The sequence below is a fragment of the Lacerta agilis genome, chromosome 4, assembly GCF_009819535.1.
Source record: "Lacerta agilis isolate rLacAgi1 chromosome 4, rLacAgi1.pri, whole genome shotgun sequence".
In the NCBI taxonomy this organism is placed as follows: Eukaryota; Metazoa; Chordata; class Lepidosauria; order Squamata; family Lacertidae; genus Lacerta; species Lacerta agilis.
Genome location: NC_046315.1, coordinates 66,234,181 through 66,257,966, shown reverse-complemented (window position 1 = coordinate 66,257,966; position 23,786 = coordinate 66,234,181). Strand labels below are relative to the sequence as shown.

The 23,786-nt window shown below is 40.9% G+C and overlaps 1 protein-coding gene across 6 annotated transcripts in view; it reads left to right on the top strand.

Annotated features, from left to right (window-relative positions):
- Window positions 1–23,786, top strand: part of SHROOM2 (shroom family member 2) — a 104,365-nt gene that overhangs the window by 33,028 nt on the left and 47,551 nt on the right. For all 6 annotated transcript variants that reach the window (XM_033147430.1, XM_033147432.1, XM_033147431.1 and 3 more), the window contains exon 2: window positions 14,092–14,243. In XM_033147430.1, coding sequence (XP_033003321.1) covers window positions 14,092–14,243 — 152 coding nt within the window. The remainder of the gene's footprint in view (window positions 1–14,091; window positions 14,244–23,786) is intronic.

The window sequence follows — 23,786 nt, the reverse complement described above, 5'->3', positions numbered from 1 at the left end:
CACTATAGAAGATTCATGTTACCAATTAATAACTCAGCAATAGAAAGAAGCTTTGGCTTCTTTCATAGAAACAGGTGCAACTGAATGTCTGGGTCATATGTTTCTGAGAAATTGCTCTCTAATGTCTGTTCCCCCAGATGAGTTTTTAAATCTGAAATTTTGTTTACAACCATGTTTATATTTAAAGGTACCTTTCTTCCCCCAGGGCTATTCAGCATCCTTTCCTCCTGCAAATACTTTATTATACCTTTAGTTCATGCTTTGCATGATATCAAAAGGGCTGTGCATGAAGAACTCCTGTTCACCCTTTCAAAAGTAGTCCTCTGCATTGCCAAGAAACAAACTTAAGAGAATGGTTGCCTGTTCTTGAAATAAAACATCAGCAGCACTGTATATGTTCAGTTGGCCAATATCAGTTCATCTATGTAAATTCTAAGAGTGTTCAGTTCGTTCTACTGTATTGCTGTAGCAACTATAACAATAAATGGAGCTGCTACATACAAAATTCTGCAACCTTTTTCTTTGGGTAGAGGTCAAGTGTTGGGCAGCCACTGTTTGCTTGTGGTTGTACGTACACACATACAACAAATGAGTAGGGATGAAATGGTTTCTCCCTTTGGAAACAAACAAACAAACAATGCAGGAATGTGCTGTTGTCCCTTACGGGGATCGAACCTGCAACCTTGGCATTACCAACACCATGCTCTTAACAGTTAAAGCAGGGGCAAGCAACCTAAGGCCCGGGGGCCGGATGCGGCCCAATCCGGCCCATGGACTGTCCGAGAACCAGTGTGTTTTTCCATGAGTAGAATGTGTGCTTTTATTTAAAATGCATCTCTGGGTTATTTGTGGGGCATAGGAATTCGTTCAATTCCCCCCCCCAAAAAAAATACAGTCCGACCCACCACAAGGTCTGAGGGATGGTGGACCGGCCCATGGCTGAAAAAGGTTGCTCACCCCTAGGTTAAAGTCTAACCAACTGAGCTATTCATACTGCATTGAAACTTGTTTTTAGCTGCTTTTATGGCATGTGTATCATTTTTGAGATGAATGTAAAAAGTTATTCATAAATTATAATAATCTGAAATGTCTAAAAGTCAGTGTCGGGAGGCGTGGTAGAGTCTCTAGAATGTTTTCATACTACGAACAACATATTATGACTTAGGGCGTGAATTGCAAACAGCTGCTTCTGTCTGCCAGACAAGCTCCAGCAAGCCCCAAGCACTGTGAAACACCGTGTAGTGCAAAGAGCTGTCACTGCTCACTGGAACAGAAGCGGAGAGCTACAGCTCTTAAAATGTGAGGAATTGTGACTTCCCCCATCAGTTAAGGATTGTGGCTTGACCTGGGGCCTCTGCAGGCAGTGTGGAACTGGGCAGAGAAATTCTGGTTTGTGGCCCTGGCTTCTCATTAAAAAAATGAATGGGACACTACTGAGGTGGGGGTTTTTTGGGGGGGGGTTAATTTACACATGCACACACACCATTTACTTTCAGCACTTTAAAAGAAAGGTCAGCTGAACATTTGTCAAAAATGACCACCATGGGTACAATCCAAAGGTTTTTCTTTTTCTGAGAAAAGGCCAGGCACCTTTTTGAATCCGACGTCTTAAGTCCTATAACATGTGAAAAATTCAGAAGCAAACTTACTAATATAAGGTTTTCAATTCAGCATTTAAATCCTTTGTGAGAAGGGGCAAATATTTGATCAAGCATGCTTTCCATGTACCTTTATATGAAAAGTTGTAATCGTTTCGCAGTGTCAGTTGCAGGTTAACTTTCTGAAACGTAGTGAGTAGCTTAAAAGAAAAAGATGGTTAGCCATCATATATTTCTTGTTTCATATCTGAAGTTCAGGAATAAATGACTAAGCATTGCATAGTCCTGAAATCTTGATGCCTGAAAGGTCTGTGCAGTTTCATATAGCCTCCGGTACCAATTCGTACTCTGCCGCTAATTAAAACAGCATTATTTCCCTAACGTTTGATCCCTGAAGCGCATGCCATTCTTACACTTAACCTTTTATTTTAGAATGTGAAAAAGTAAAAACATCTTTTCTCTGCAAAAAAGCCCTTACCCTTCTCAGTAGTGGCGCCCGCCCTGTGGAACACCCTCCCAACAGATGTCAAGGAAATAAACAACTATCTGACTTTTAGAAGACATCTGAAGGCAGCCCTGTTTAGGGAAGTTTTTAATGTTTGATGTTTGATTGTATTTTTAATATTTTGTTGGAAGCTGCCCAGAGTGACTGGGGAAACCCAGCCAGATGGGCGGGGTATTTATTTATTTATTTATTTATTTATTTAGCTTTTTCTCTGTTTTGAGTCTGCCTCCCGGTAGCATGGGGTGGTTTTGTTCTTGATTCATGCAAAGATACAACAGGCAGCCTTCTCTTATGGTATGACGCTTTGGTCTCTCGGAGCCCAATTAATTATTTAACTTTAATTTTATTTCTCATTACACATAGTGTGGGAATACAGAACCGAAGGATTAATATTTGATCATAGCTTGATAATGTAGTGAAAGGATTCTGTCTTCCTGGATAAGCCTAGATTACAGAGGCAACAGGTTTTATCTACCTTAAAAACCTTGCCTTGAATTATTCACACTGTTCACTCTTTGTTAGAGGTGTTCCCGTAACAAATGTTACAGGCGGGTTGCTCCAAGTGATCCTAAGCAGATTATGTAAAATAAAAACAAAACAAAACAAAATTATTCTTGAAGACCACCTGCCCCCCTCCCTTTTTATCTACTGCTGCATTTATTTCTTTTAAAAATTGTCTGCTTTTCATCCGAAGAAGGCTGCTCATGGCAAAGCAGCAAAATTTTTTTTAAAAAAGATCCCTGCAGTTGCCTCTATCAGATGTGAAAAAAGGTAGTGATTTCATGGCAATTATATTTTCCAAGTGTTGTAGATGCAGCAGTATGCACTATTTGTGGTGGCTTGATGAGGCAGGGGGGATGAGGTAGGAAGTAGGAGTATAGCTCTTCCAGACAGTGTCTAATAAGAAAATAGTCTTTAAATCCCGTTAAAAACTGGTCGGGGAGTCATTACAAAGTATTAGCACCTCCCTAATCCTTTCAAGTGAAATGATATACTTCCTTGCGTAATGTACAAAATACCGATCCACTGCCATCTCCTATTCACTGCAATGCAAGAGGCCACCATTCTTTGTCTCTCTCTCTTTAACTTGAATTTTTGTAAACTACTGTGAAATCATTTAAGAAAACTCATCATATAAAGGCTCCAAGTAAATACATGAATAGCTTGTTGTTTGTCTGTAGTGGTTCCATATGTCATGGCCCGGGACTACAATCCCTCTCGCCCTTCGATGGAAAGTTCTGAAGACTCCTGGGATGAAGAAGGTGGCGTTTCTGAATCCCCATCTAAGGCAGACAGAAAAATGACTGCCCCACTGAAGATTTTCATGTAGGAGCCCAAGGCCCCCATCCCTTTCTTGTAAGGAGATAACTCTGCCATCATCTGAAGACTCTTTAAATCCTTGCCAGGACCACCTGCAGCCCAGGAGGACCCTCCACCATTGCACCACATGCAGTGGCTGCAGAAGGCCTCCTATCTCTGCAGAAATTAGCACAGACCACATGGGCCAGACTTCACACACACATCTCCACCTTCAGAGTTTAACACTGTTAGTTTACTCCAGACAAATGCTGGAGGAAACTAATTTTCCTGCTTTCAGTGAGTCTGGCGCAGTCTTGAATACAGTACACCCCACATGATCTGTAATTGGTTCTGAACATTTGCTGCCTCACCTGCACCTTGTCCCACCTGGCCGAAACACTCCTGCTGGCTTCAGCTTGGAAGGAAGAGAATGTAAATTTTTGCAATGTTTTTGCTCCATGCTTCCTAAACTTAAGTGACCCTTGACCATGCTTATGTGGCAATCTTCCATCTCTTTTCTTCAGATCTACTTAGGTCCTGCTTCAAAGAATTAACTGAGTGCTTCCAGATTTCTTCCTGCCCCCCCCTCTCTCTCTTTCTTTCTTTCTTTCTTTCTTTCTTATATTCCCGCTTCCTTCTTTTATTCTCTTTGAATGTTTCAGTACCTCCTATACCACACAGAGCAAGCCTCCAGAGTTTTAGTCTCAAAAATTTCATGACTAACATGAAATGTCAATGACTTGTCCTTGAGCAAGTCCTTGCCAAATTCACTCATCCGTAGTAAATCAGAAGTGTTTGGTTCATTGATTCTTTGGCGGTCATCATCCAAATTGGGATATTTGTTATCCCTACTCTTTTCATCCCCCCCCCCCAGTTATACCACACTAATTTCAATAGAACTTACTTTGAAGAAAGTGAATCAAGGGTTTTTGGTAGTAACATCTTTTACATTTACTAATTGTTCATTTTTTTCATTCATTCTTCCCTCAAGATGGTGCTTTGATTGTGAGGAAATCGCATTTTCTGAGTACTCACAAAATATTATTTGGACCCATTTCAATCTGGCTTTTGATTCTATTTTAGTACTGAGTGAGCTCTGGTTAGTGACCTATCTTGAGAGAGGAACAGGAGACATGTGACAACCCTGTTGATCTGAGGAGGCTTTGGTGCCATCAGCCATGGTAACCTCCTGGAGCAGGTTGAGAGTTATAGGCACCACGATGTGGTGTTTTCAGTCAAACCTGCAGGGCTATTATTAGATATCAGCATTGGGGGACTCCTCCCTGGTTCCATGAGAGTTGTGCTGTGGATTTATGCAGATTTTATTCTGTCCGCTATGTTGTTTAGCATCTATATGAAGCTGCTGTGAGCAGTCATCAGGATTTGAGGTTTTGTGCCACCATCATGGGGATGGCATTCATCTATACCAGTTATGGCCAAACTTGGCCCTCCAGCTGTTTTGGGACTACAATTCCCATCATCCCTGACCACTGGTCCTGTTAGCTAGGGATGATGGGAGTTGTAGTCCCAAAACAGCTGGAGGGCCAAGTTTGGCCATAACTGATCTATACCAGGGGTCAGCAAACTTACCACACCTCAGGCCAGTGTCTTCAGCACCGATCGCGCGTAGGGAGGGGGAGCACGTGCCCATACGCGTGTGCACACACTATTTCTGGCGCAGCCTCCTCTGACCCGAATGTGCACCAGAAATAATGCTTGCGCATGTGCACAAGCTATTTCCGGTGCTCCTCCGACCTAGAAGTGGGCAGCCGCACCGGTAAGAGCAGGCGGCAGCAGCGGGCAGCAGGGGTCGCCGCGAGCCAGATAAATGAGTCCCTCGGGCTGTATCCAGCCCGCGGGCCTTAGTTTGGAGACCTCTGATCTATACCATCTGAACTAGATGAAACTGTGATTGTTCTTGAGCCTGGAAGTGGTAATGGGGTCAGATGAGGGCTAGTAAAATGATGCTGAATCATGGCTAGACAGAGACACAATCACTCACCCCTTGAAAGACCAGGTTTGTAGCCGGGGGGGGGGATAGTACTCCTGCATCTGGCATTGTCATTTGAGCCCTTGGTGGTGTCAGGTGCAAGGGGTTCCTATTTCCAGGCTGTAGCTGATTGAGAGTGACAGCCGTTCCTGTACTGAGATAGCCTTGCCATCATACTACATGCTCTAGCAAACTTCACACCTGGATTAGTGTAATGTGTTCTTTATGGGGCCACCCTTGAAGATGGTCCAGAAACTTCAGGTAGCACATAAGGCAGCTGCTAGAATCCTGATAGCAACATCTTTATGGAGTCATGTCTTCCACATGACAGGTTGCCTATGTGTTACTTGGTCCAATATAAGGTGTTAGTTAGTATTGACATATTTTGTAAACCGCTTTGAGGGTTTGTTTGTTTTTGCAATCAAGAGGTGCACAGATTTTATGAAATCAATAATAATAAATAAAGAAATATGGGCTTGAGACCAAGTATATAATGAAGCTCCTTTCCCCATATCAGCCAACCCAGGCCTTGAGATTGGAATGGAAGGAAGGCCCTTTTCATTATACTGCCAGTGGGGATCGCTTGCTGTGCAGTGACACAGGATAGCCTTTCTTTGTAGTTTCCCCCCAACTATATACAGTAATAGAATTTGCTCACCAGGAGGTGTGGGTGGCCACAGCAGACTTGGACTTCTGATGCCAGGTTAAGACACAACTGTTTCTGTCCAGACCTTCAACAGAATTTAATCAGATTGTCCATGGCAGGGGTCAGCAAACTTTTTCAGCAGGGGGCTGGTCCAGTGGTCCACTGTCCCTCAGACCTTGTGGGGGGCCGGACTATATTTTGAAGAAGAAAAAAGAATGAATTCCTATGCCCCACAAATAACCCAGAGATGCATTTTAAATAAAAGGGCACATTCTACTCATCTGAAAACACGCTGATTCCCGGCCCATCCGCAGGCCGGATATAGAAGGCGATTGGGCCGGATCCGGCCCCTGGGCCTTAGTTTGCCTACCCATGGTTTGGGAGCTTTTATGAATGGCTGCTACATTATTGCTCTACTGCAGGGGTCAGCAAACTTTTTCAGCAGGGGCCCAGTCCACTGTCCCTCAGACCTTGTGGGGGGCTGGACTATATTTTGAAAAATAATAATAATGAACGAATTCCTATTCCTCACAAATAACCCAGAGATGCATTTTAAATAAAAGCACACATTCTACTGATGTAAAAACATGCTGATTCCCAGAACATCCGCGAGCCGGATTTAGAAGGCGTTTGGGCCGCATCCGGCCCCCGGGCCTTAGTTTGCCTACCCATGTTCTACTGTTTGTGAGGGGTTTTAGATATGTTGATTGGTTTGTGTTTAAAATTTTAACTGTCTTTTGTTGATAGTTTGTTTAATGTTTGTAAACTCCCCTGGGATTTATGTTGATGAAGGGCAGTTTTATAATTGTATAAATATGGTGTACCTTGTAGAAATGTGATACCTTCCCCAGACATTAACACTTACTGCTATTGCTGTTGTGGTTTCTGTGTGGAAATGTGGTTGCACAAGCCTTCGAGGCACTTAAAAGAGCCTGTAACGCATAACAAAAAGTGGCATGGCCAGTACCAATTGGGATTAAGTTCCTGCCAAGAAGTATTGCGCATTTGATGAAGTCCGGTGATGTATGCTACAGTGCTTCAGTTAATTGGGAGGTTGCTGCAACATGTTGGGTGTTGAAGTTACACAACAGAAAATATTTCTATAAACCCTTCATTTCTATACAGTCGAATATACAATTCCTCCTTTTGTTTCTCTAATCCCTTTACTGTATCTTGCTGCATTAAGTATGAGCCTGTTGTGGTTCATTGTTGTTGTTGTTGTTGTTTGTGGCACTGCAGTGGTCCTTTCTGAACCTATAGAATGCGGAGACCTCAATGGGTTACCAAGGGCCAGTCAGTCACTCTCAGTAATTTACCTTACACAGGATTGATGGGAGGTTTAAAGTGTGTGCGGTGCCCTTTGTGCTTTCTTGATGTCCGAAAGGGAGGGATAAAAATGTAATAATAATATTACATACACTAAATGAAAACCAAATGAAGCAGAACCTTTACATCCCTCCAGTGTAGATGCCGAGATGTTGCAGTGCAGTAAACAATACAGCTTGGTCATTGGTTTTGTTTTATTGTAGATAATCCAGCTTTGTTGGTGAGGAAGGTCAGTCACTGAGATCGGAGGGCCCTGTAGCTTCTCACATAGAAGACTAGCAATCCTTCCTTTATCATATTGCTCCGTTCCTTTTTTTCTTTTTCTTCAAGTGACCATAGAAATACACCTAAGCTAAGCAAACCAAAATCCTTTCACCTATTTGCAATGCATTTTTCAAAATCACTGGTATGTGTCAGAATATTTATCGTTTACTGTAAGGGAAATGGTTTTCCTGAAGTAGATCGGAAGGAACACAAATCTCTGGGTGAAACGCTGTGGATAAAATGCATGCTTGAACACACCACAGATGTTAACCACAATAATAAACCATTTTTGCCCCACTTTCTTCCAGATTTAGAGGCTGGGAGAAAGAGATGGGAACTAAATTAAATATGAGCTTTATAAATGGTTTTCAGAAGGTACGGGTTTTCTCAACCTGGGTGGCAAACTTGATATTTAAACAAATATTTTCATGTTTGTTGGAAGGGTGGTTCATGAGCATTCTTACAACATGGGAGTGTCAGAAAAATGAGACAGTTCAGATTCACAAGAGGCAGGCATGACTTCTCAAAAGGGGTGACTTTTAAATAGGGTTCAGTCAAGTTGTAAGCTGTGTTCAGAAAATCTCTTAGAGTAAAGGTCGCAAAGGGTAATACTCCAGATGTGGAAATGCAGCTTTTAAAGTAACTTCATGTGTATTCAGTTTGTTTTCCAACCTGGGGCTGCAGTAGCCTGATTCAGATATGAAGCATAATTCATGAAATAAACTAACGACTAACAAATGAAAAGGATTGTACCCTTGATATTACAGCATTCTAAGAAAAGGCAATGGTTAATATTACTTTTGATCAGTATAAGTACGTCATGGAAATTTGGAAGTTACATTTCAGAACTGGAGCCTCTTCATAACTTTTCCTTGCTACTTTTCCTTGCCTTACAACCACAAAGTTTGATACATATTCCCTCAAATGTTTTAAAGTTTTGATGTTAGATTCTGAAATTCTGTTGGTTTTGGTTTTAACAGGGGAAGTCAGTTTTTATCAAAATCATAAATTGTGTTAGTATCTAGTAAGTTGCAATAGAGAGGATGGCAAGACTCCTCAAGTGCAAAACCACACGCCCAGGAATGCTGTAGTCAGGGCCTCAGGTGGTGGAATCCTGCGGGGGCAGGCACTCGTGCCACTACCAGGGTTGCATCGTGGCAGTGGCTTCTTCTATCAAGATTTTGCAGGAAGAAGCCATTCATTGCTGCGCAATTCCTGGTTAAGTGAGGCTTCTGGGCAGTGTTAGAAACTCAGATCAATAAGCTAGGTGCCAAATGGCTCATTAAACCAGGGTTACAGTTGCCAAAACGGAATGCCTAGTTGCCATTTTTGTGCCAGACCACTCAAAAACCATATTTTTCAATATGTACAACTTTTTGATTCCTGAAATTAATTCTGAGTGTGCAGATAAAATATAATGGAATTCTATGGGATGTGTTGCTAGTGTGTGAAAACAGTCAACAAGGTCCAAGGATCCCAAGGCATGCCACCTCCAGATGGTGGGGATGTCAGGTGCCAGCCTGGGCATCTTCACTTGGGCACAAAATGCGCCTAGCACCTGGCGAATTTCAAACGCTGCTTCTGGGGGAAGGGGGCAGCGTGGATTTGTACCTTCCCATTTTGCCTCAGGCAGTGAACAGACTCGGCCACGCCTGGCTGTAATGTTCTACCTTCTTTTTTTAAAAGAACTCTGTTCTCAAGGTTGTTTTGTAATGGATTAATTAGAAACTTTGAGGAATTGTTGAATTATATAGTGATATATGTAAAACAGAAAAAATTGGAAATATGCGCGCGCACACACACACACACACACACACACACTACACCTGTATATCTGAGTTGTAGCTCCAGAACCATATGTGATCCTCACATACTCAGCTGTGATTCCTGGAATATTAGTAGTTAATAAGAAGAGAATTGAAATATTAAATTCTTCGTTGACCTTGGGCGATAGAAATGTTGTTCTTCCAACTGGCCATTAAGACCCTGACCTCTTTAGTCTTATTTGCATGCTGTGTGTAAATAGAGTGAATGTTGTTTATGTGGCATGTCAGCTTGTTGCTCAAAGTGGGGGGGGGGAGCCAAACTTTGCGCAGGCTATGCCTTGGATTTATTTGGGAAAAGGAGATAAGGATCTCAATGGAATTTTAAGAGTAGGGGACAAGGAGACATACTAGTTATGTCTGAAAAAAATTAGTTTTCTCTTAACAGAAAAGCTAAATTCATAGGCAGACAGGTAAGTCAACATTGTGGAAAAATAAAAATAAGATTATTACCATTCATGCTAGTAGTACCATCATCATGAGAAGGGCAGCCATCATGATGGAACCCTGGACTGCCTTGGGATGAAGGGTGGGGAATTAATTAATTTCCTGTATTTAATTTTTTTCTGAATTGACCAGTAATATGTAAATCCTCTTCAATAGAAGCAAGATTTCAAAATGACAAGGCTGCCCTAATTCCACATAGTGCCATTTGGTTTAAGTAGTGCATTAAATGTAAGTTAAACATGCATTAAAGGGAAGTAAGCCATATCCATGCAGGCAACACCTAAGCACACAATTCCAGATTCTAACAACCTTTCTTTCTTTTTTAACATGAAAAACAAAAGTTCAAGCCAGATGTCCCTAATCTATTTTTGGCTGGTGGGAGATTTTTTTTTTTAAAAAAAAATTTCATGAGGTCATGGCTGATAACAAAGAACTGGCTGATAACTGAAACTATTTTTTCCTGTGTTGGGAGATTATTAAGAAGAAACAAAAAAAGAAAAATCTCCAAGGACAAGAACCTGATACAAAGTCATCATTCCACGTGAAACCAGATAGCATGCGATGCTGTGCTTCCGCACCCAGCCTCTTGCTTGTTTATACAGGTGTCTGTGGAGGAATGTGGGCACTTCAGCTGAACCAATGAAAGCTGATAAGCTAATGGCCCTCTCTCTCCCTTTTCTTGAGACTGAAGCATCTCTATCAACCTTCATCTGTTTAAATCTGCAGCTATCGTCCTCATTCTCCCCCCCCCCCAGCCCCATGTGTGTTATCAACCCTGGAAAATAGGGTTTGTAACTACAGTGGTACCTCAGGTTACATACGCTTCAGGTTACATACACAGAAATAACGCTTCAGGTTAAGAACGTTGCTTCAGGATAAGAACAGAAATCGTGCTCTGGTGGCGCAGCAGGAGGCCCCATTAGCTAAAGTGGTGCTTCAGGTGAAGAACAGTTTCAGGTTAAGAACAGACCTCCGGAACAAATTAAGTTCTTAACCTGAGGTACCACTGTATTCTTGGAATGCCCTGCATTACCACTTCTGTATTAAAACTATTCTCTCTTTTATGGGGAGCTGCTTTATTCTCCTTGACACTGCTTCGCACCCCCCCATCCCCCGAAAAAAGGGAAGAGGAATCAGCATTATACATAACACAACTGTTTATATTTAACTGACCTTATTTAATGAAATACACTTTCCAGGTACATTTTCAGATGCTTTTAATGAATAACTAAATTGTTTTAGCAACTGAGCCCTTATTTAAATCAAAGGCTTTCAAAATACGTGTTTTTTTTGAAAACTAGGTAGTTGGAGGCTGTACGTAGTGTCGCGTAGAGCAAGATAAAGAGCGTGAGTTGGAAGACACGATAGAAGCTGTCATGAGGTTGCCCTGTAGACCATTTTGTACCATTAAGCTGGCATTAATTTATCCTCCTTAACAGATGGTATTTTTCAAAGAGTTGTATTCCGCTTGTCCTAATGCGTCTCAGTAAATCCATGACTGAGCAGGCATGTAACCCTGGGCCCTTCCACACCTAAGAGCAACTTCTGTTGTCTTTTATCAAACAAAAGAATCTGCTGGGAAGAAACAATAATATATGAACTTCCATTTTGTTTGGCTGCTCTGTGTGTGGTCCACCCAGAAGTACTGAGAAGGCATAATCAGTCTGCGTATTGGCACTGCTGATCTTGAAATTTAACCCTGTTGTACTTTCAACTGAGCACTGAGGACAGCCTATTAAAAGTTAATATTTAGTTCTAATGCAGTTTCTTTCAAAACAAATACTTGTAGGGGGGAGGCTGCAGCATTATAGAAAGCTGCTGATAAAATTTTACGTACTTTAAAGGCTTACTGTTGTATGGATTTTCTTCTTCAGTAGGGGTAGACATATGTGTGGAATTTAAAGCCAAAAAAAGGACAGTGATAGCCATGTGCGTTGACTGCTTTCTTCCTCCAACATCCTTCCTGAACACCAGTTTGGGACATGATAATTCAACACAGGATGTTGTTGGGAAGGCTTTGGGCAGCAATCCTATGGAGATATACAGAAGGCATTACATATATTTAGCTTGTAGAAGACTACAGGAAATATGTTGACAATTTTTGGCGGAGGAAAAAACCACATTTCTTAACCTTTCTATTGTGGACAGGATGATTTTTTATTTATTTAAATACAGAATGGTTTAAACATTAGCTAGGCCAGCTCAGTTACTAGAGCATGAAACTCTTGATGCGAAGGTCATGGGTTTGAGTGAAATATTCCTGCATTGCAGGGGGTTTGACTAAATGACCCTCATGGCCTCTCCCAACTCTACACAAGTCAAAACAATTATGTAAGGGAGGTGAAAATGCTGAATGTACAGCTAAATCAAAGGAGCAGGAACCGATTTCTGTATTATAGGCATTTGTCTGACAGTAATGCTTCACGTTTTCAAGCAAACCTGCTGAAATTCCACATTCTGTTGTAAATCAAAATGGGTTCCAGTTCTTTCTTTCCTGTTTTCCCTCTTTTCCATCACGTGTTCTCTCTGTGTATTTTGTAAATATGAAGAAATAGAAAAATATTTTCCCTTTCCTGAGACATTTATACTTTCCTTTAAAGCCCCCCCCCCCCAAACAGTTGTGCAATAATTTTCATGAAGGTGTTTGGCAACAGAGAAATCTTCTCTTTCCTTTTGGGCAAAGTGTACATTATAAACAGTAATCTGATATGGCAAAGGATATTCATGCCTGGAGTAGAAAATAATCGGAAGCAATAGAAAAATGTAATGAGTTAAAACAGGGCAAGAAATAGTAGGTAATGGGTGAATATGTCTATTGCATTCCTTCCTTCCAAAGAAGATTTCCTCAGAGATTTGATGACTTAAATGATTTCATTGTTAATTCTAGGAGACTGCATTTCTTCCCACAAAGTATGCTTGCATTTGGACTTTCCAACATCCAGCCAATCTTTCGTAAATCTTTTAAAATCAACATTTCTTTAAAAGCCATCAGCCTATTTTTATTTAAAATTCATTTTATCCCTTCAAAAAAAATAATTCACCCCACTTCTCTTTATTTAGTAACAGAGGGGGGAAATGCTTTTGAGCCCAGGGAATGCTTATTTCTACCCTTGTGTTGTGCTTTGTACTTGAGCAGATGCCTGTAGGGTATGTGATATGTGGAATGCGTTGTGTCCCCACCCCCTGCTGAAAGAAAAATGCTTGGAGGGGGGTAACTGAACCCTCTGCAATCAGTGTGCTGCCAACCTTAAAGAAAAAAACAAAACAAATAGCCTCTCCTGGGGAAACAATGAAGATTCCTTGCAGGCCTGATTCTTGTTAGAGAAACTCTTGTCTTAAAGACTGGGTGGTTTGATTCTTGACATAGAGAAAGCCTTCTCTGCTGGTAATTGTTTTGCCCTTCCAGCTGCATTTGCGCTTTGCCATGGGTTGAGGCAAACAACTGGTTTGTGTGTTATTTTGTGTGTGTGTTATGTTTGTGGGTTGAATGCTGAGCTTCTGATCCTCTTTAAGACTTTGGAAGGACAAAACAATATGAAACTTCTGCTTCTCCTTTTTTTCCCTTTCTACCTCTGGAGGACGTTTGCAGCTCCCATTTCCTCCAGTATTTTTCAGATGTGTTTTTCATTATTTGCATAGTACACCTGGTCACAGCTTTGCACTCAAGGAATTCTTTATAAAGAAGTAATATAGAACAGAAAATTTCAGTTTTGCACAAATTTCATTAGTTCCAAGTGGACTGAATTCCAAGTTCTCCTTTGGCCTTTAAAACCTGAAAGGTTTGTAAACAAGTTGCCTTGAGGACTTCCTTTCTCCCATAAGAGCCTGCCTTATTGCTGTCCAAGAAGCAGTGCCTGCATGAGAACAGGGTCTTCACAGTGGTGGCACTTGAACTGCAAGTCCCTTCCAAAGGAGGCTTGTTTGATTTCCTCACTATTAGAAGCTCGGCAGCATTTAAAAAAAAAAAGTGGCTGCTTTGGGGGTCAAATTGAATTTGTTGTTTTGTTCAATGCTTCGGCTGCCCCTTGTCACTTCCTTGGCTTTTATAGACAAGTTTTACTGTTTTATTCTGTTTTTAATTTCTTGGTTTGTGATGCTGTTATCAGTCCCTATGGGGTAGAGATGTGAAATATAAACAATTTTAGAGTAAGCTGCTTCTCTCTTTTAACTTCAAACTTATTTTTATTTTTCAGATCGAAGAAGGCAGCAAAGCTGCAGCTGCCGACAAGCTGCTGGCTGGGGATGAAATTGTCAGCATCAATGATGTGGACCTCTCTGGGTTCAGGCAAGAAGCCATCTGCCTGGTGAAAGGTTCGCACAAGTCGCTAAAGCTTGTAGTGAAAAGGTAAGGTTTGTGATACACAATGACAGAGACTAAAGTTCGTTCTTGATATAGTCAACTTGCTGACTGAGAACTGTAGACACAAGTCTCTCCTTTTCACTTTTCAGAATCTCATCTGAGTTAATTGGGTTTGGTTTTTTTCAAAAATAACTTCACATGGTATATTATTGTGTAGTCTGGAGAAACTGAATGTTTTTCAGGTTTCTGTTAGCACTTCTTAGCCCAGGTAATTATGAATTAAAATGCTGCCTTGTGCATATTTTAAGGCACCTCAGCTCATGTTGAGGCAACCGCTTGGAAGCACTCATGATGGATACGATTCAGATTTGGGCATACCTCTGCAAACATCCTCCAGTTTAAAAGAAGTGATGTACAAGTAACCAAACTGCACAAATCCTTTTCAGGCTTCTCAGAACTGCCTTTTTGTAGGGTGACATGGCAAGCCGTCAGCAAAGGCTAGCTTATTCTCAATGTTCCCACAGGCTCACATAGTCACATGAAGAGATTCTGAGTAGCATGGAAAAAGCACTTGCCAGTTACTAAAGAAGGCTCTGGAGTCTACAGAGCCCACCTCAGCGACAAACCTCAACCTTACAGCCTGTGGCTCACATTCTGTATTAGTTCCTATTTCACCATGCGCCTGCTCTTAAGCCTTCAGTAGATCCTTACCTTTGTCACACCGGGCTTCACACTTTGTTCACTGTTGGCCATGCTGACTGGGGCTGATAGAATTCAACAACATCTTGAGCATACTGTGTAAGCTGCCTCTGCTTAAGATACAATCTATGGGGCTAAATTAAGAGGCTATTGAATAATTGCAAGGTGCTCTCCACTACTGGTGCTGGATCTCAATGAAAATACAATACAGTCGCAACTTGGATCCTGAACGCCTTGCGAGTTGAATGTTTTGGCTTTCGAACGCCCCAAACCCAGAAGTGAGTGTTCTGGTTTGTGAACATTATTTGGAACCCAAACTTCCAACGCGGCTTCTGATTGGTTGCAGGAGCTTCCTGCAACCAATCGGAAGCTGCGCCTTGGTTTCCAAATGTTTTGGAAGTTGAACAGACTTCCGGAACGGATTCCGTTCGACTTCCGAGGTACCACTGTATATGCATTTTCTTCAGAGAACTGTAGTAATCATGCAACAACTTTTTTTTTTTGGCAAAATATTGTTGGATAAGAGAAGTTGGGAAAGGTCCCTGATACTACAACCTGATGATAACTATTTAATGCCAACAATTGTACAATATGAACAATACAGTGGCTGCATTTTCACTTAGCACTAAACCAGGGGTGAATAACCTGTAATGTGATTGAAAAGCCATTCATTTCTGACATAACTGTGCTACACACACACACACACACACACACACACACACACACACGTTCTCGGGAAGTTGGTGAAATAACTTCTTTTACCAAGCATCAAAACCAAGGGGGAGGGGCAGTTAAAAGTAAAATAGAAAGTGGGAGAAAACACTTTTAAAACCATGAAGAATAAAGAGGAAATGAAGAGGAAGAACTCTGGTGGAGTGGGGAAATGGAGAATCCTCATGAAGTTGCCCACCTATGCACTAAAATATAGCTGATGCAAAGCACTGGCCTTGTTCACATCCCTTTCCTTCTCCAAGACTTCTGCCAAGTTTAATTTTGCTTTTGAATAATCTTAGTGTTAAGATCCTGATTGAATACAAACAATGGTGCTGAACAAGCCAACTTCAAACCATGGGCTATGAAATTGGCTTGTTTTAACTAACTGTGGTTTACTTCATCTGGGTTCATAGAAGCTCATCTATGTACTACCAAACCTTGGTTTAGTGTTACATGTGATCCAGGCAAAAGGGTCTTACAAGCTTTTGATATGTATAAGGTATATGTCCAATATAGTTATTTTTATATTGCCTGATATGTGTCTGCATTTGGCCCCGTTGGAGAAGATATCGACTACAGTGGTACCTTGGTTTTTGAACCTAATCCATTCTGGAAGTCTGTTCGATTTCTGAAACGTTCAAAAACCAAGGCACAGCTTCCGATTGGTACATGCACCCTGGAAACAATAGCCAACAACACATTGGACGTTCGGATTCCGAAAAATGTTTGAAAACCAGAACACTTACTTCCTGGTTTTCCGTGTTTGGGAGCTGAAATGTTCGAGCACAAAGGCATTCAACAACCAAGGTTCCACTGTATTTAGACGAATCACCCCCTGAGCATCTTTAAAAGACTCAACATCTTCATAACAGAAATTTGGTTTTCAAACATCATTAATTTCTCGCTTCAGAAAATTGCACAACACTGAGGTGCAAACCAGGAACCTTTACACCACAGAACTGACTACTTTTATGCTGCTTAGCTATGCAGTTTGACTAGCTTAATGTTAAGATGGATGATGTTCTGGATGTATATCAGTAATGCTTATTTGATGTAAAAAAAGGTAAAGGGACTCCTGACCATTAGGTCCAGTCGTGGACGACTCTGGGGTTGCGGCACTCATCTCACTTTACTTGCCGAGGGTGCCGGCATACAGCTTCCAGGTCATGTGGCCAGCATGACTAAGCTGCTTCTGGTGAACCAGAGCAGCGCACACAAACACCATTTACCTTCCCACTGGAGCGGTACCTATTTATCTACTTGCACTTTGACGTGCTTTCGAACCGCTAGGTTGGCAGGAGGAGGGACCGAGCAACAGGAGCTCACCCCCTTGCAGGGATTTGAACCGCAGACGTTCTGATTGGCAAGCCCTAGGATCTGTGGTTTAACCCACAGCGCCACCAGAGTCCCCTTCACTTACTACGGAAATAAAAGTATAATTTCACCTTCAGCCTTTGCTTTAGGAAGGGGGGCTTCTCTCCCAGCTCATTTATCCTCAGTCACTATCTGTAACAAAAAAGAATGGCAGAAATGAAAGAGATCACTGAGATTCCTAGAGACAACGACCTGCTTATTTCTCATGTTTGTTCTGGGAGAAAATATTACAAAAGTATTTAAAAATGCTTTAAAAATAGTTTGGGTGTGGATTGGCACACAAAATAAAGAAAGCAGATGGCGCTATAACCCAGATAATATGAATAGTTTCAGGGAGTTCTACCAAAAGTTATATAGCCCGGGAACCAATAAATTATATCAAAACCCCATCTGGAATATATTATAATTCATATCTACTTGATCTTACATTGGCTTCTACTTTGGGCAGGGAGGAAAGAATATTTAATACACAATCTATGTTCTAAGCAATGGAGCGATCTTCATGATCTGTTTATTTGGACCCCTTTAAATTTTCAGACATTCCACAACGTAACTCATTGCTTAGCGAACTATCAGCTTTAAGGTAGCTTCCCTTTAGGTTTCCAGACATTTCTCTCCTTTAGATATGCAGACGTTCATAACTTATGAAAGTTAGTCGTGTTTGGATATTTTACATAAATCTGTTTCTGGGCACTGGGTTAATGCTTCTTGCTGGCAAAATATTCTAGGCCTATTCTCCATTTACTGTGGCAGTGAAGATGTCAAAATCCATGTGGGGAATATTAGAAAAAGGGTTTAAAATAAAACTGCCAGTACAGTGGTACCTCGGGTTAAGAACTTAATTCGTTCTGGAGGTCTGTTCTTAACCTGAAACTGTTCTTCACCTGAAGCACCACTTTAGCTAATGGGACCTCCTGCTGCTGCTGCGCCGCCAGAGCACGATTTCTGTTCTTATCCTGAAGCAAAGTTCTTAACCTGAAGCATTATTTCTGGGTTAGCGGAGTCTGTAACGTGAAGCGTCTGTAACCTGAGGTACCACTGTATAATAATGTAGAATACTCTTTTGCTCAGGTCCTGCTTGTGTGTTTCCCACAGGCACCTGATTGGCCTTTGGCCTGATCCTGCAGGCTGTTCTTCTGTACGTATGAACCATGATAGTTGCTTCACCAAACACATAATCACTTGCTCCTGCTATCATGGACAGCCATGTGTGAACACATTCTTAGTGCTGTACATTACAAGGGGTGTTTAGGCACAGTGAAGTGATAACAGTTCCCATACTCCTTGGTTTAAAATCTTTGCAGCCTAAATGTACTTTTCTCTGCTCAGTTGTTGAAACAACAAAAGCTAGTCACATGCAGTATATAATAATTTATCACTAAGCAGTGTTCTATCTCCTTCCAGCTGTACCTCACTGAAAATGGTCTGCCCCATAAACTTGTGATGGAATGCTAGTCTTTTTCCTAGTAGTTGGCTGTTCTTTGACCATGTTTCCGGGTGTCAGGCCACAGCTGGATGCTTTCTACCCCTACTCTTCATTTAGTTAACCGCAGTCCACAACTTGCAGTAACCCAAGAAATGAACTTGAACTTTCTGTTCTTTTCTTCTCTTTCTGTCAGTAGCCGGTTCACATTTCATAAGCCATAGTCTGAAACAAACTTATGCCGTACTGTGAACAAGCTGTGTGCTTATTGAATGTTGCTCAAATCATGCCTGCCCCACTCCATCCTTTCCTAAGCTGGAAAGGAAGAACCCCTGGAACCAGCATTCGTGGTTTGTTACTGACATGCTCCTTCTTCATGATAAGCCATTTCAGACTGTGGCTTACTGTGACATGTGAACAGGACAAATATGTAGACAATTAAGAATCAGATTAAAAAACAACACCCAAGCAGAAAAAGCACTTGAGGAACTGCGTTTTTCAATTCTTCCCCTTATGAAAAAATTCTTGTGGGCAAAGCTAGACTAAAGTTCCCGGTGCCTTAATTTCTGGTTTTCCCTGTCTCTGTCACCAGGTCATTGACTCATACGCTCTCTTACCTACATTTGGAAGATGAGGAAGGGTGGGGAAGGGATTGCACCATAGGTTGTTAAAAAATAAAAATAAATGAGTGTTGTCTGTAAGGCACTATTTCAGCAAACCCTGTTCAGTATTTCCTTCCTTCCTTCCTGTTCAGTATTTTCTTCAGGGATAAGCATCTTCCTTCTGCACTGATCATCAAATAGTATTTTTGTCACTTTCCTTTGAATAAAGCTCAGCAAAGGTTATTTGGGGAGATGCTAGAACTCTCCTGTGTTGATTTTATTTCTAGAATGGATGTGCTTCCTTCTATGATGGGCAAAGGCATATGGAGAAATAAGTAGAGGCACTGTTGTGCTACTGCTCTTAACAAAGAAACTTTTTAAAAGGAAGAACTACTCCTGTTCTTTATTTAACCAAAGAAAGCTTGCCATCAAAGCCTAAAACCCTACATACTTTTTAAAAAACCAAAGAATTGTACTACCTTATATTTAGCTGTTTTGACCCATTGAAGCATGAATTTGGTATTGTGCATGCAACCTGTGGCAATTCTGTTATTTGGTCATGATGGCATCTGAGGGATCTGCAGTCGTAGATCTTGTGCTCTCACTTCTAATCCTAGATGTGAGGTCATCTCCTCGCCATCAACCATGGTTTGTGCCAGTAGAAATGTAGCACTGCACCATGGTTAAAGCAAATTATGGAAATCCACGGTCATGTGACATGCTCTCAGTCCCTTAACCATGGTTAGGATGTCAGAAACATTAAGTTTGGGGGCAGGCCTGAATCCCATTCTGAATTGAGGGGCAGAAAATTTTCAAATGGCAGTACAAGCCAAATAAATCTGAAGGGTGCAACACATTCCTTAAATATTTGGGCCACCTTCCCTCCATGCTGCTGGTTCTGTCTTTGTGAACACACAGTATAAGGCCAAGTCACCCAAGTATGCTGAGGATTACAGGTGGGGAGAGTGCTGCTTGGGGGCTCCCCAAAGGCTAGCCAATGTGAGTGTGAGATGCTAGATCAGGGGTTAGCAAACTTTTTCAGGAGGGGACCGGTCCACTGTCCCTCAGACATTGTGGAGGGCCAGACTATATTTTTTTGGGGGAAATCAAAAATTCCTAAGCCCCACAAATAACCCAGAGATGCATTTTAAATAAAAGCACACATTCTATTCATGTAAAAACACCAGGCAGGCCCCACAAATAACCCAGAGATGCATTTTAAATAAAAGGACACATTCTACTCATGTAAAAGGACACATTCTACTCATGTAAAAACACGCTGATTCCCGGACTGTCCACAGGCGATTGGGTTGGATCTGGCCCCCGGGCTTAATTTGCCTACCCATGTGCTACCGGTAGATGGACCCTTGGCCTGATCTAGCAGGACTGTTGTTTTGCTATTACAAGTGCTTGAAAAGAAAGGAAAGCAAAACCAGCTATCTAGAGTGCCATCTACTGGCACAATTTTTTCCAGACATACTAAGCTTTGGCTAGACTTAGAACCACTGGAGGTAATTTTTTTTAAAAAAAACCCAGCACACATTAATTCACACTATGTAGCTTAAAGTATGGAGTTAGTATGCTTTTTATCCAACAGAATAAATTGACCAGGATTTTTTTAAAAAATAAATAAATCATGACACCACAAATGGAAAGATGGGAGAAAAATTTAAAAAAAACTTCAAAGTTGCAACCCTATCCCCACTTAATTTGTAAGCCCCATTGAATTCAGTGGGGCATACCTTTAAGGCCAGTGTGTAGGGGATTGCAATGTAAGGTTCATAACAAGTAAAGTGCATAACAAATTTTAATAATGCCAGAATCCACAGTTGGGCAATGCCTTTATTAGGACCAAGCAGAATGTCACAAGATATTTGCAAGCTTTTAAATTCTTCAAAACTCTCTATCAGGAAAGATGTTAAACAAAGGAAGGTTGCCACTATTTTTGTGACATTTCGGTTGGTACTAATGAAACTGCTGCCCAACTGTGGACACCAGGCGAAAATGTTTCTCTTCAACCAGTTGTTTGGCTGATTAACATTCTATGGCATTTAAAATGTGGGGAGAGGAGGGTTATTGGTTTGTTTGATTTTGTTTCAGCTTTATTATGTATTTTGTGCTTTCATTATATATTTTTTATGTTGTGAACTGCCCTGTGATCTTCAGATGAAGGACGATATACAAATTAAATAAACAAATAAACAAATTAAGCCATAATCTGGTTTAACATGATGAGTTAAACAGGTTTATCTGTTACAGGAGTTGATGCTAGTGAATGCATGGCATCAATAATTGCATTGATAATTTCACCTTTGTTGGGTAGCAACATTACAGGAAATGTTTTCCTGTGTTCCACCATATTGCTGATAACTATTGTGGTGCTTTGTTGTGTGTGAACTGCTTAATATTTGTTCTGAATCTCTAGTGTTGCAAGTCATTGAAATACGTGCACACAGGCATTCACAGAGTGGGATATCTGTTGTCTAGAACACAAGGTCTCCTGTTTGCAGGCTGCAATTCCCAGATGTTGTGTTCTTTAAAGCCTATTGATGTGTTTTCATTTAGGCACTTTGGGGAGACATGCTGACTTTGAGTTAAATATGATTCCATGATTCTACGTGCCTACGTGTTTTAAATGAAAGTGTCATGTGGTGCTGAACTTCCTTTCTCTTCTTCATTTGGATGCTAATGGAATGGTAGTGCATTTGAAAATAATAATAATAATAGTGTAAACAGTGGAGGCCAGTGCTTCATTTATTGGTTGGGCCCATCTGTGTATTTGAATAATACATGGAGACAACAGTATTGATTTCTGCTTTTATGTTCACTGGAACGTGCATGTTAATTTGATGTCTTGATAAAATTGTAGGAAATACTGTTAATCCAAAAAGCATGGAAGCCTTGCCTTTTCTTTTGGAGTCTTTCAGCTTACTTGGAGTGTGTACTCTATGTTTTGTGCTTGTTGTTGTAGTAAAAGAAGATCAAAGATAAGCCAGCATCGTCTGGGTAATTGTAAACTGCATTAATCAACCAAGTGGCTGATTTGAAGCTTATGTTTGGGTGGGGATCCTCATTCAGTGCTGGTTAAATTACACAAATAGCCTTCAGAGTCATTGCAGCTCTGAGCTATTGTTTCTGTAGGTCACACTATTTTGTATTGCATACAAATGCTTATCAGTTCTTTTATGTTACATAAATTCACCAGATTCAACTCTCTTGTAAAGCACTAATACTTGCACTTGCCTCTGTTCAGTGATATACATTTACAAATACTTACATAGAAATGCTTACTGTCAAAATAAAAACAAGACTGCTGATATGTTTTTATCTTCAGTAAGCTGGATAACAAATACCGTAGCAAAATTTTGCTGGTGTTAGCAAAAGAGGTTTTGGCAGTTCAAAAGTACTTTCCAGCGACAGTTTCAGATTTGAAGATGCCCCGGTTTCTGACTTCATCCCGGAATTCCCCGCTTTTCCTTAGGACGTCCCTATTTTCATTGGAGAAATGTTGGAGGGTATGGAGTTATGTTTGTTAAAAAAAATAGTACCAGTTTCACTACAAGCTTCACAACCATAAGTAAAACTATTACTAATTTCATTGTCTGGTAAGCAACTTGTTTAAATTTTATTGTGAAAGTTTGCTTCTCAGTGTTCATGATGAGGGACTGCAGATGCAGTGAAATCAGCACATGCAGAAATCGGCTTACAACCTTAAATGATACAATTATCGCATGTCAGACTATGCATGACACCATACACTACATTGAACAGCTTTTAAAAAGGAAGTGGGCATGGGTCCCCCAATGTGGATGAGGACCATGGCATGGGGACAGAAGGGTTTTAAAACTTTAACCCATCTGCAGCCCATATTAATGCCCCTGAAACTGCTATTTGCATTGGGAGAAAAGTTCTCATTTTACACCAGTATGCTTATTTCACCTATACTATTTGTATGGTGCAAGAAATAGTGTTAAGAGGTGGTGAAATAGTGTTAAGAAGTGGTGAACTTCTTGGCAAACTCGCACACACAAATTGAAAGCCCAAGTGACACATGATTTGAGCTGCTCATTTTATTATAACTAGGAAGTGCATCATAGTGGAAAGCACATTTCTTTGATTACCCTTATATTAACTGTGGCTTAGTCATATTTGTCAAAAGGAAGTTAGTGGGAAGGTCAAGGTTAGCAAATGTGAGATCATACTAATTCCAGCCTTTCCATGATTGTTTTTATTTTATACAGGTTTTCAGGGTGTCCAGAAGTACCGGATATATGCTAAGTCAGAAGAATGTAGCTGAACTGGCCTGGGTTGATGCTCTGCAGCCTCTTTGTTATGGGAGATGGTGCCTCGTGGGAGGGGAAACCCTGATAGGCAGCCTACAAATACAGAAAATAAAATAAATAATAAATCTTCTCTGGCACCCCATTGTGTAAGGAGCATGTCATAACTGTGGTTAGGGTGACACAGGATTTAAGGGAGCTATAAGAAAGTTGCTGTATTTTCTTCCTCCTACACACAATATTCAAATAGAATTCATTGGTTATTTTCTTCAGGAATGGTACACTTTGGAGGATCATTGTCAAGACATCTCGAGTATATTCAGCTCATATGATGCCAACATACAAGTCAAGCTCGCCGTGTTTATAGAAGTCTTTAAGGAAAGGGATGGGGAGAAAATGGGCCTGATATTTTGGTGAAAGTTCCTGCCTAGAAATTGATAGTGCCCTCTGCTGTTTTCTGTTGATTGCAGGTTGTTGGTGACATGGTTATAAGATT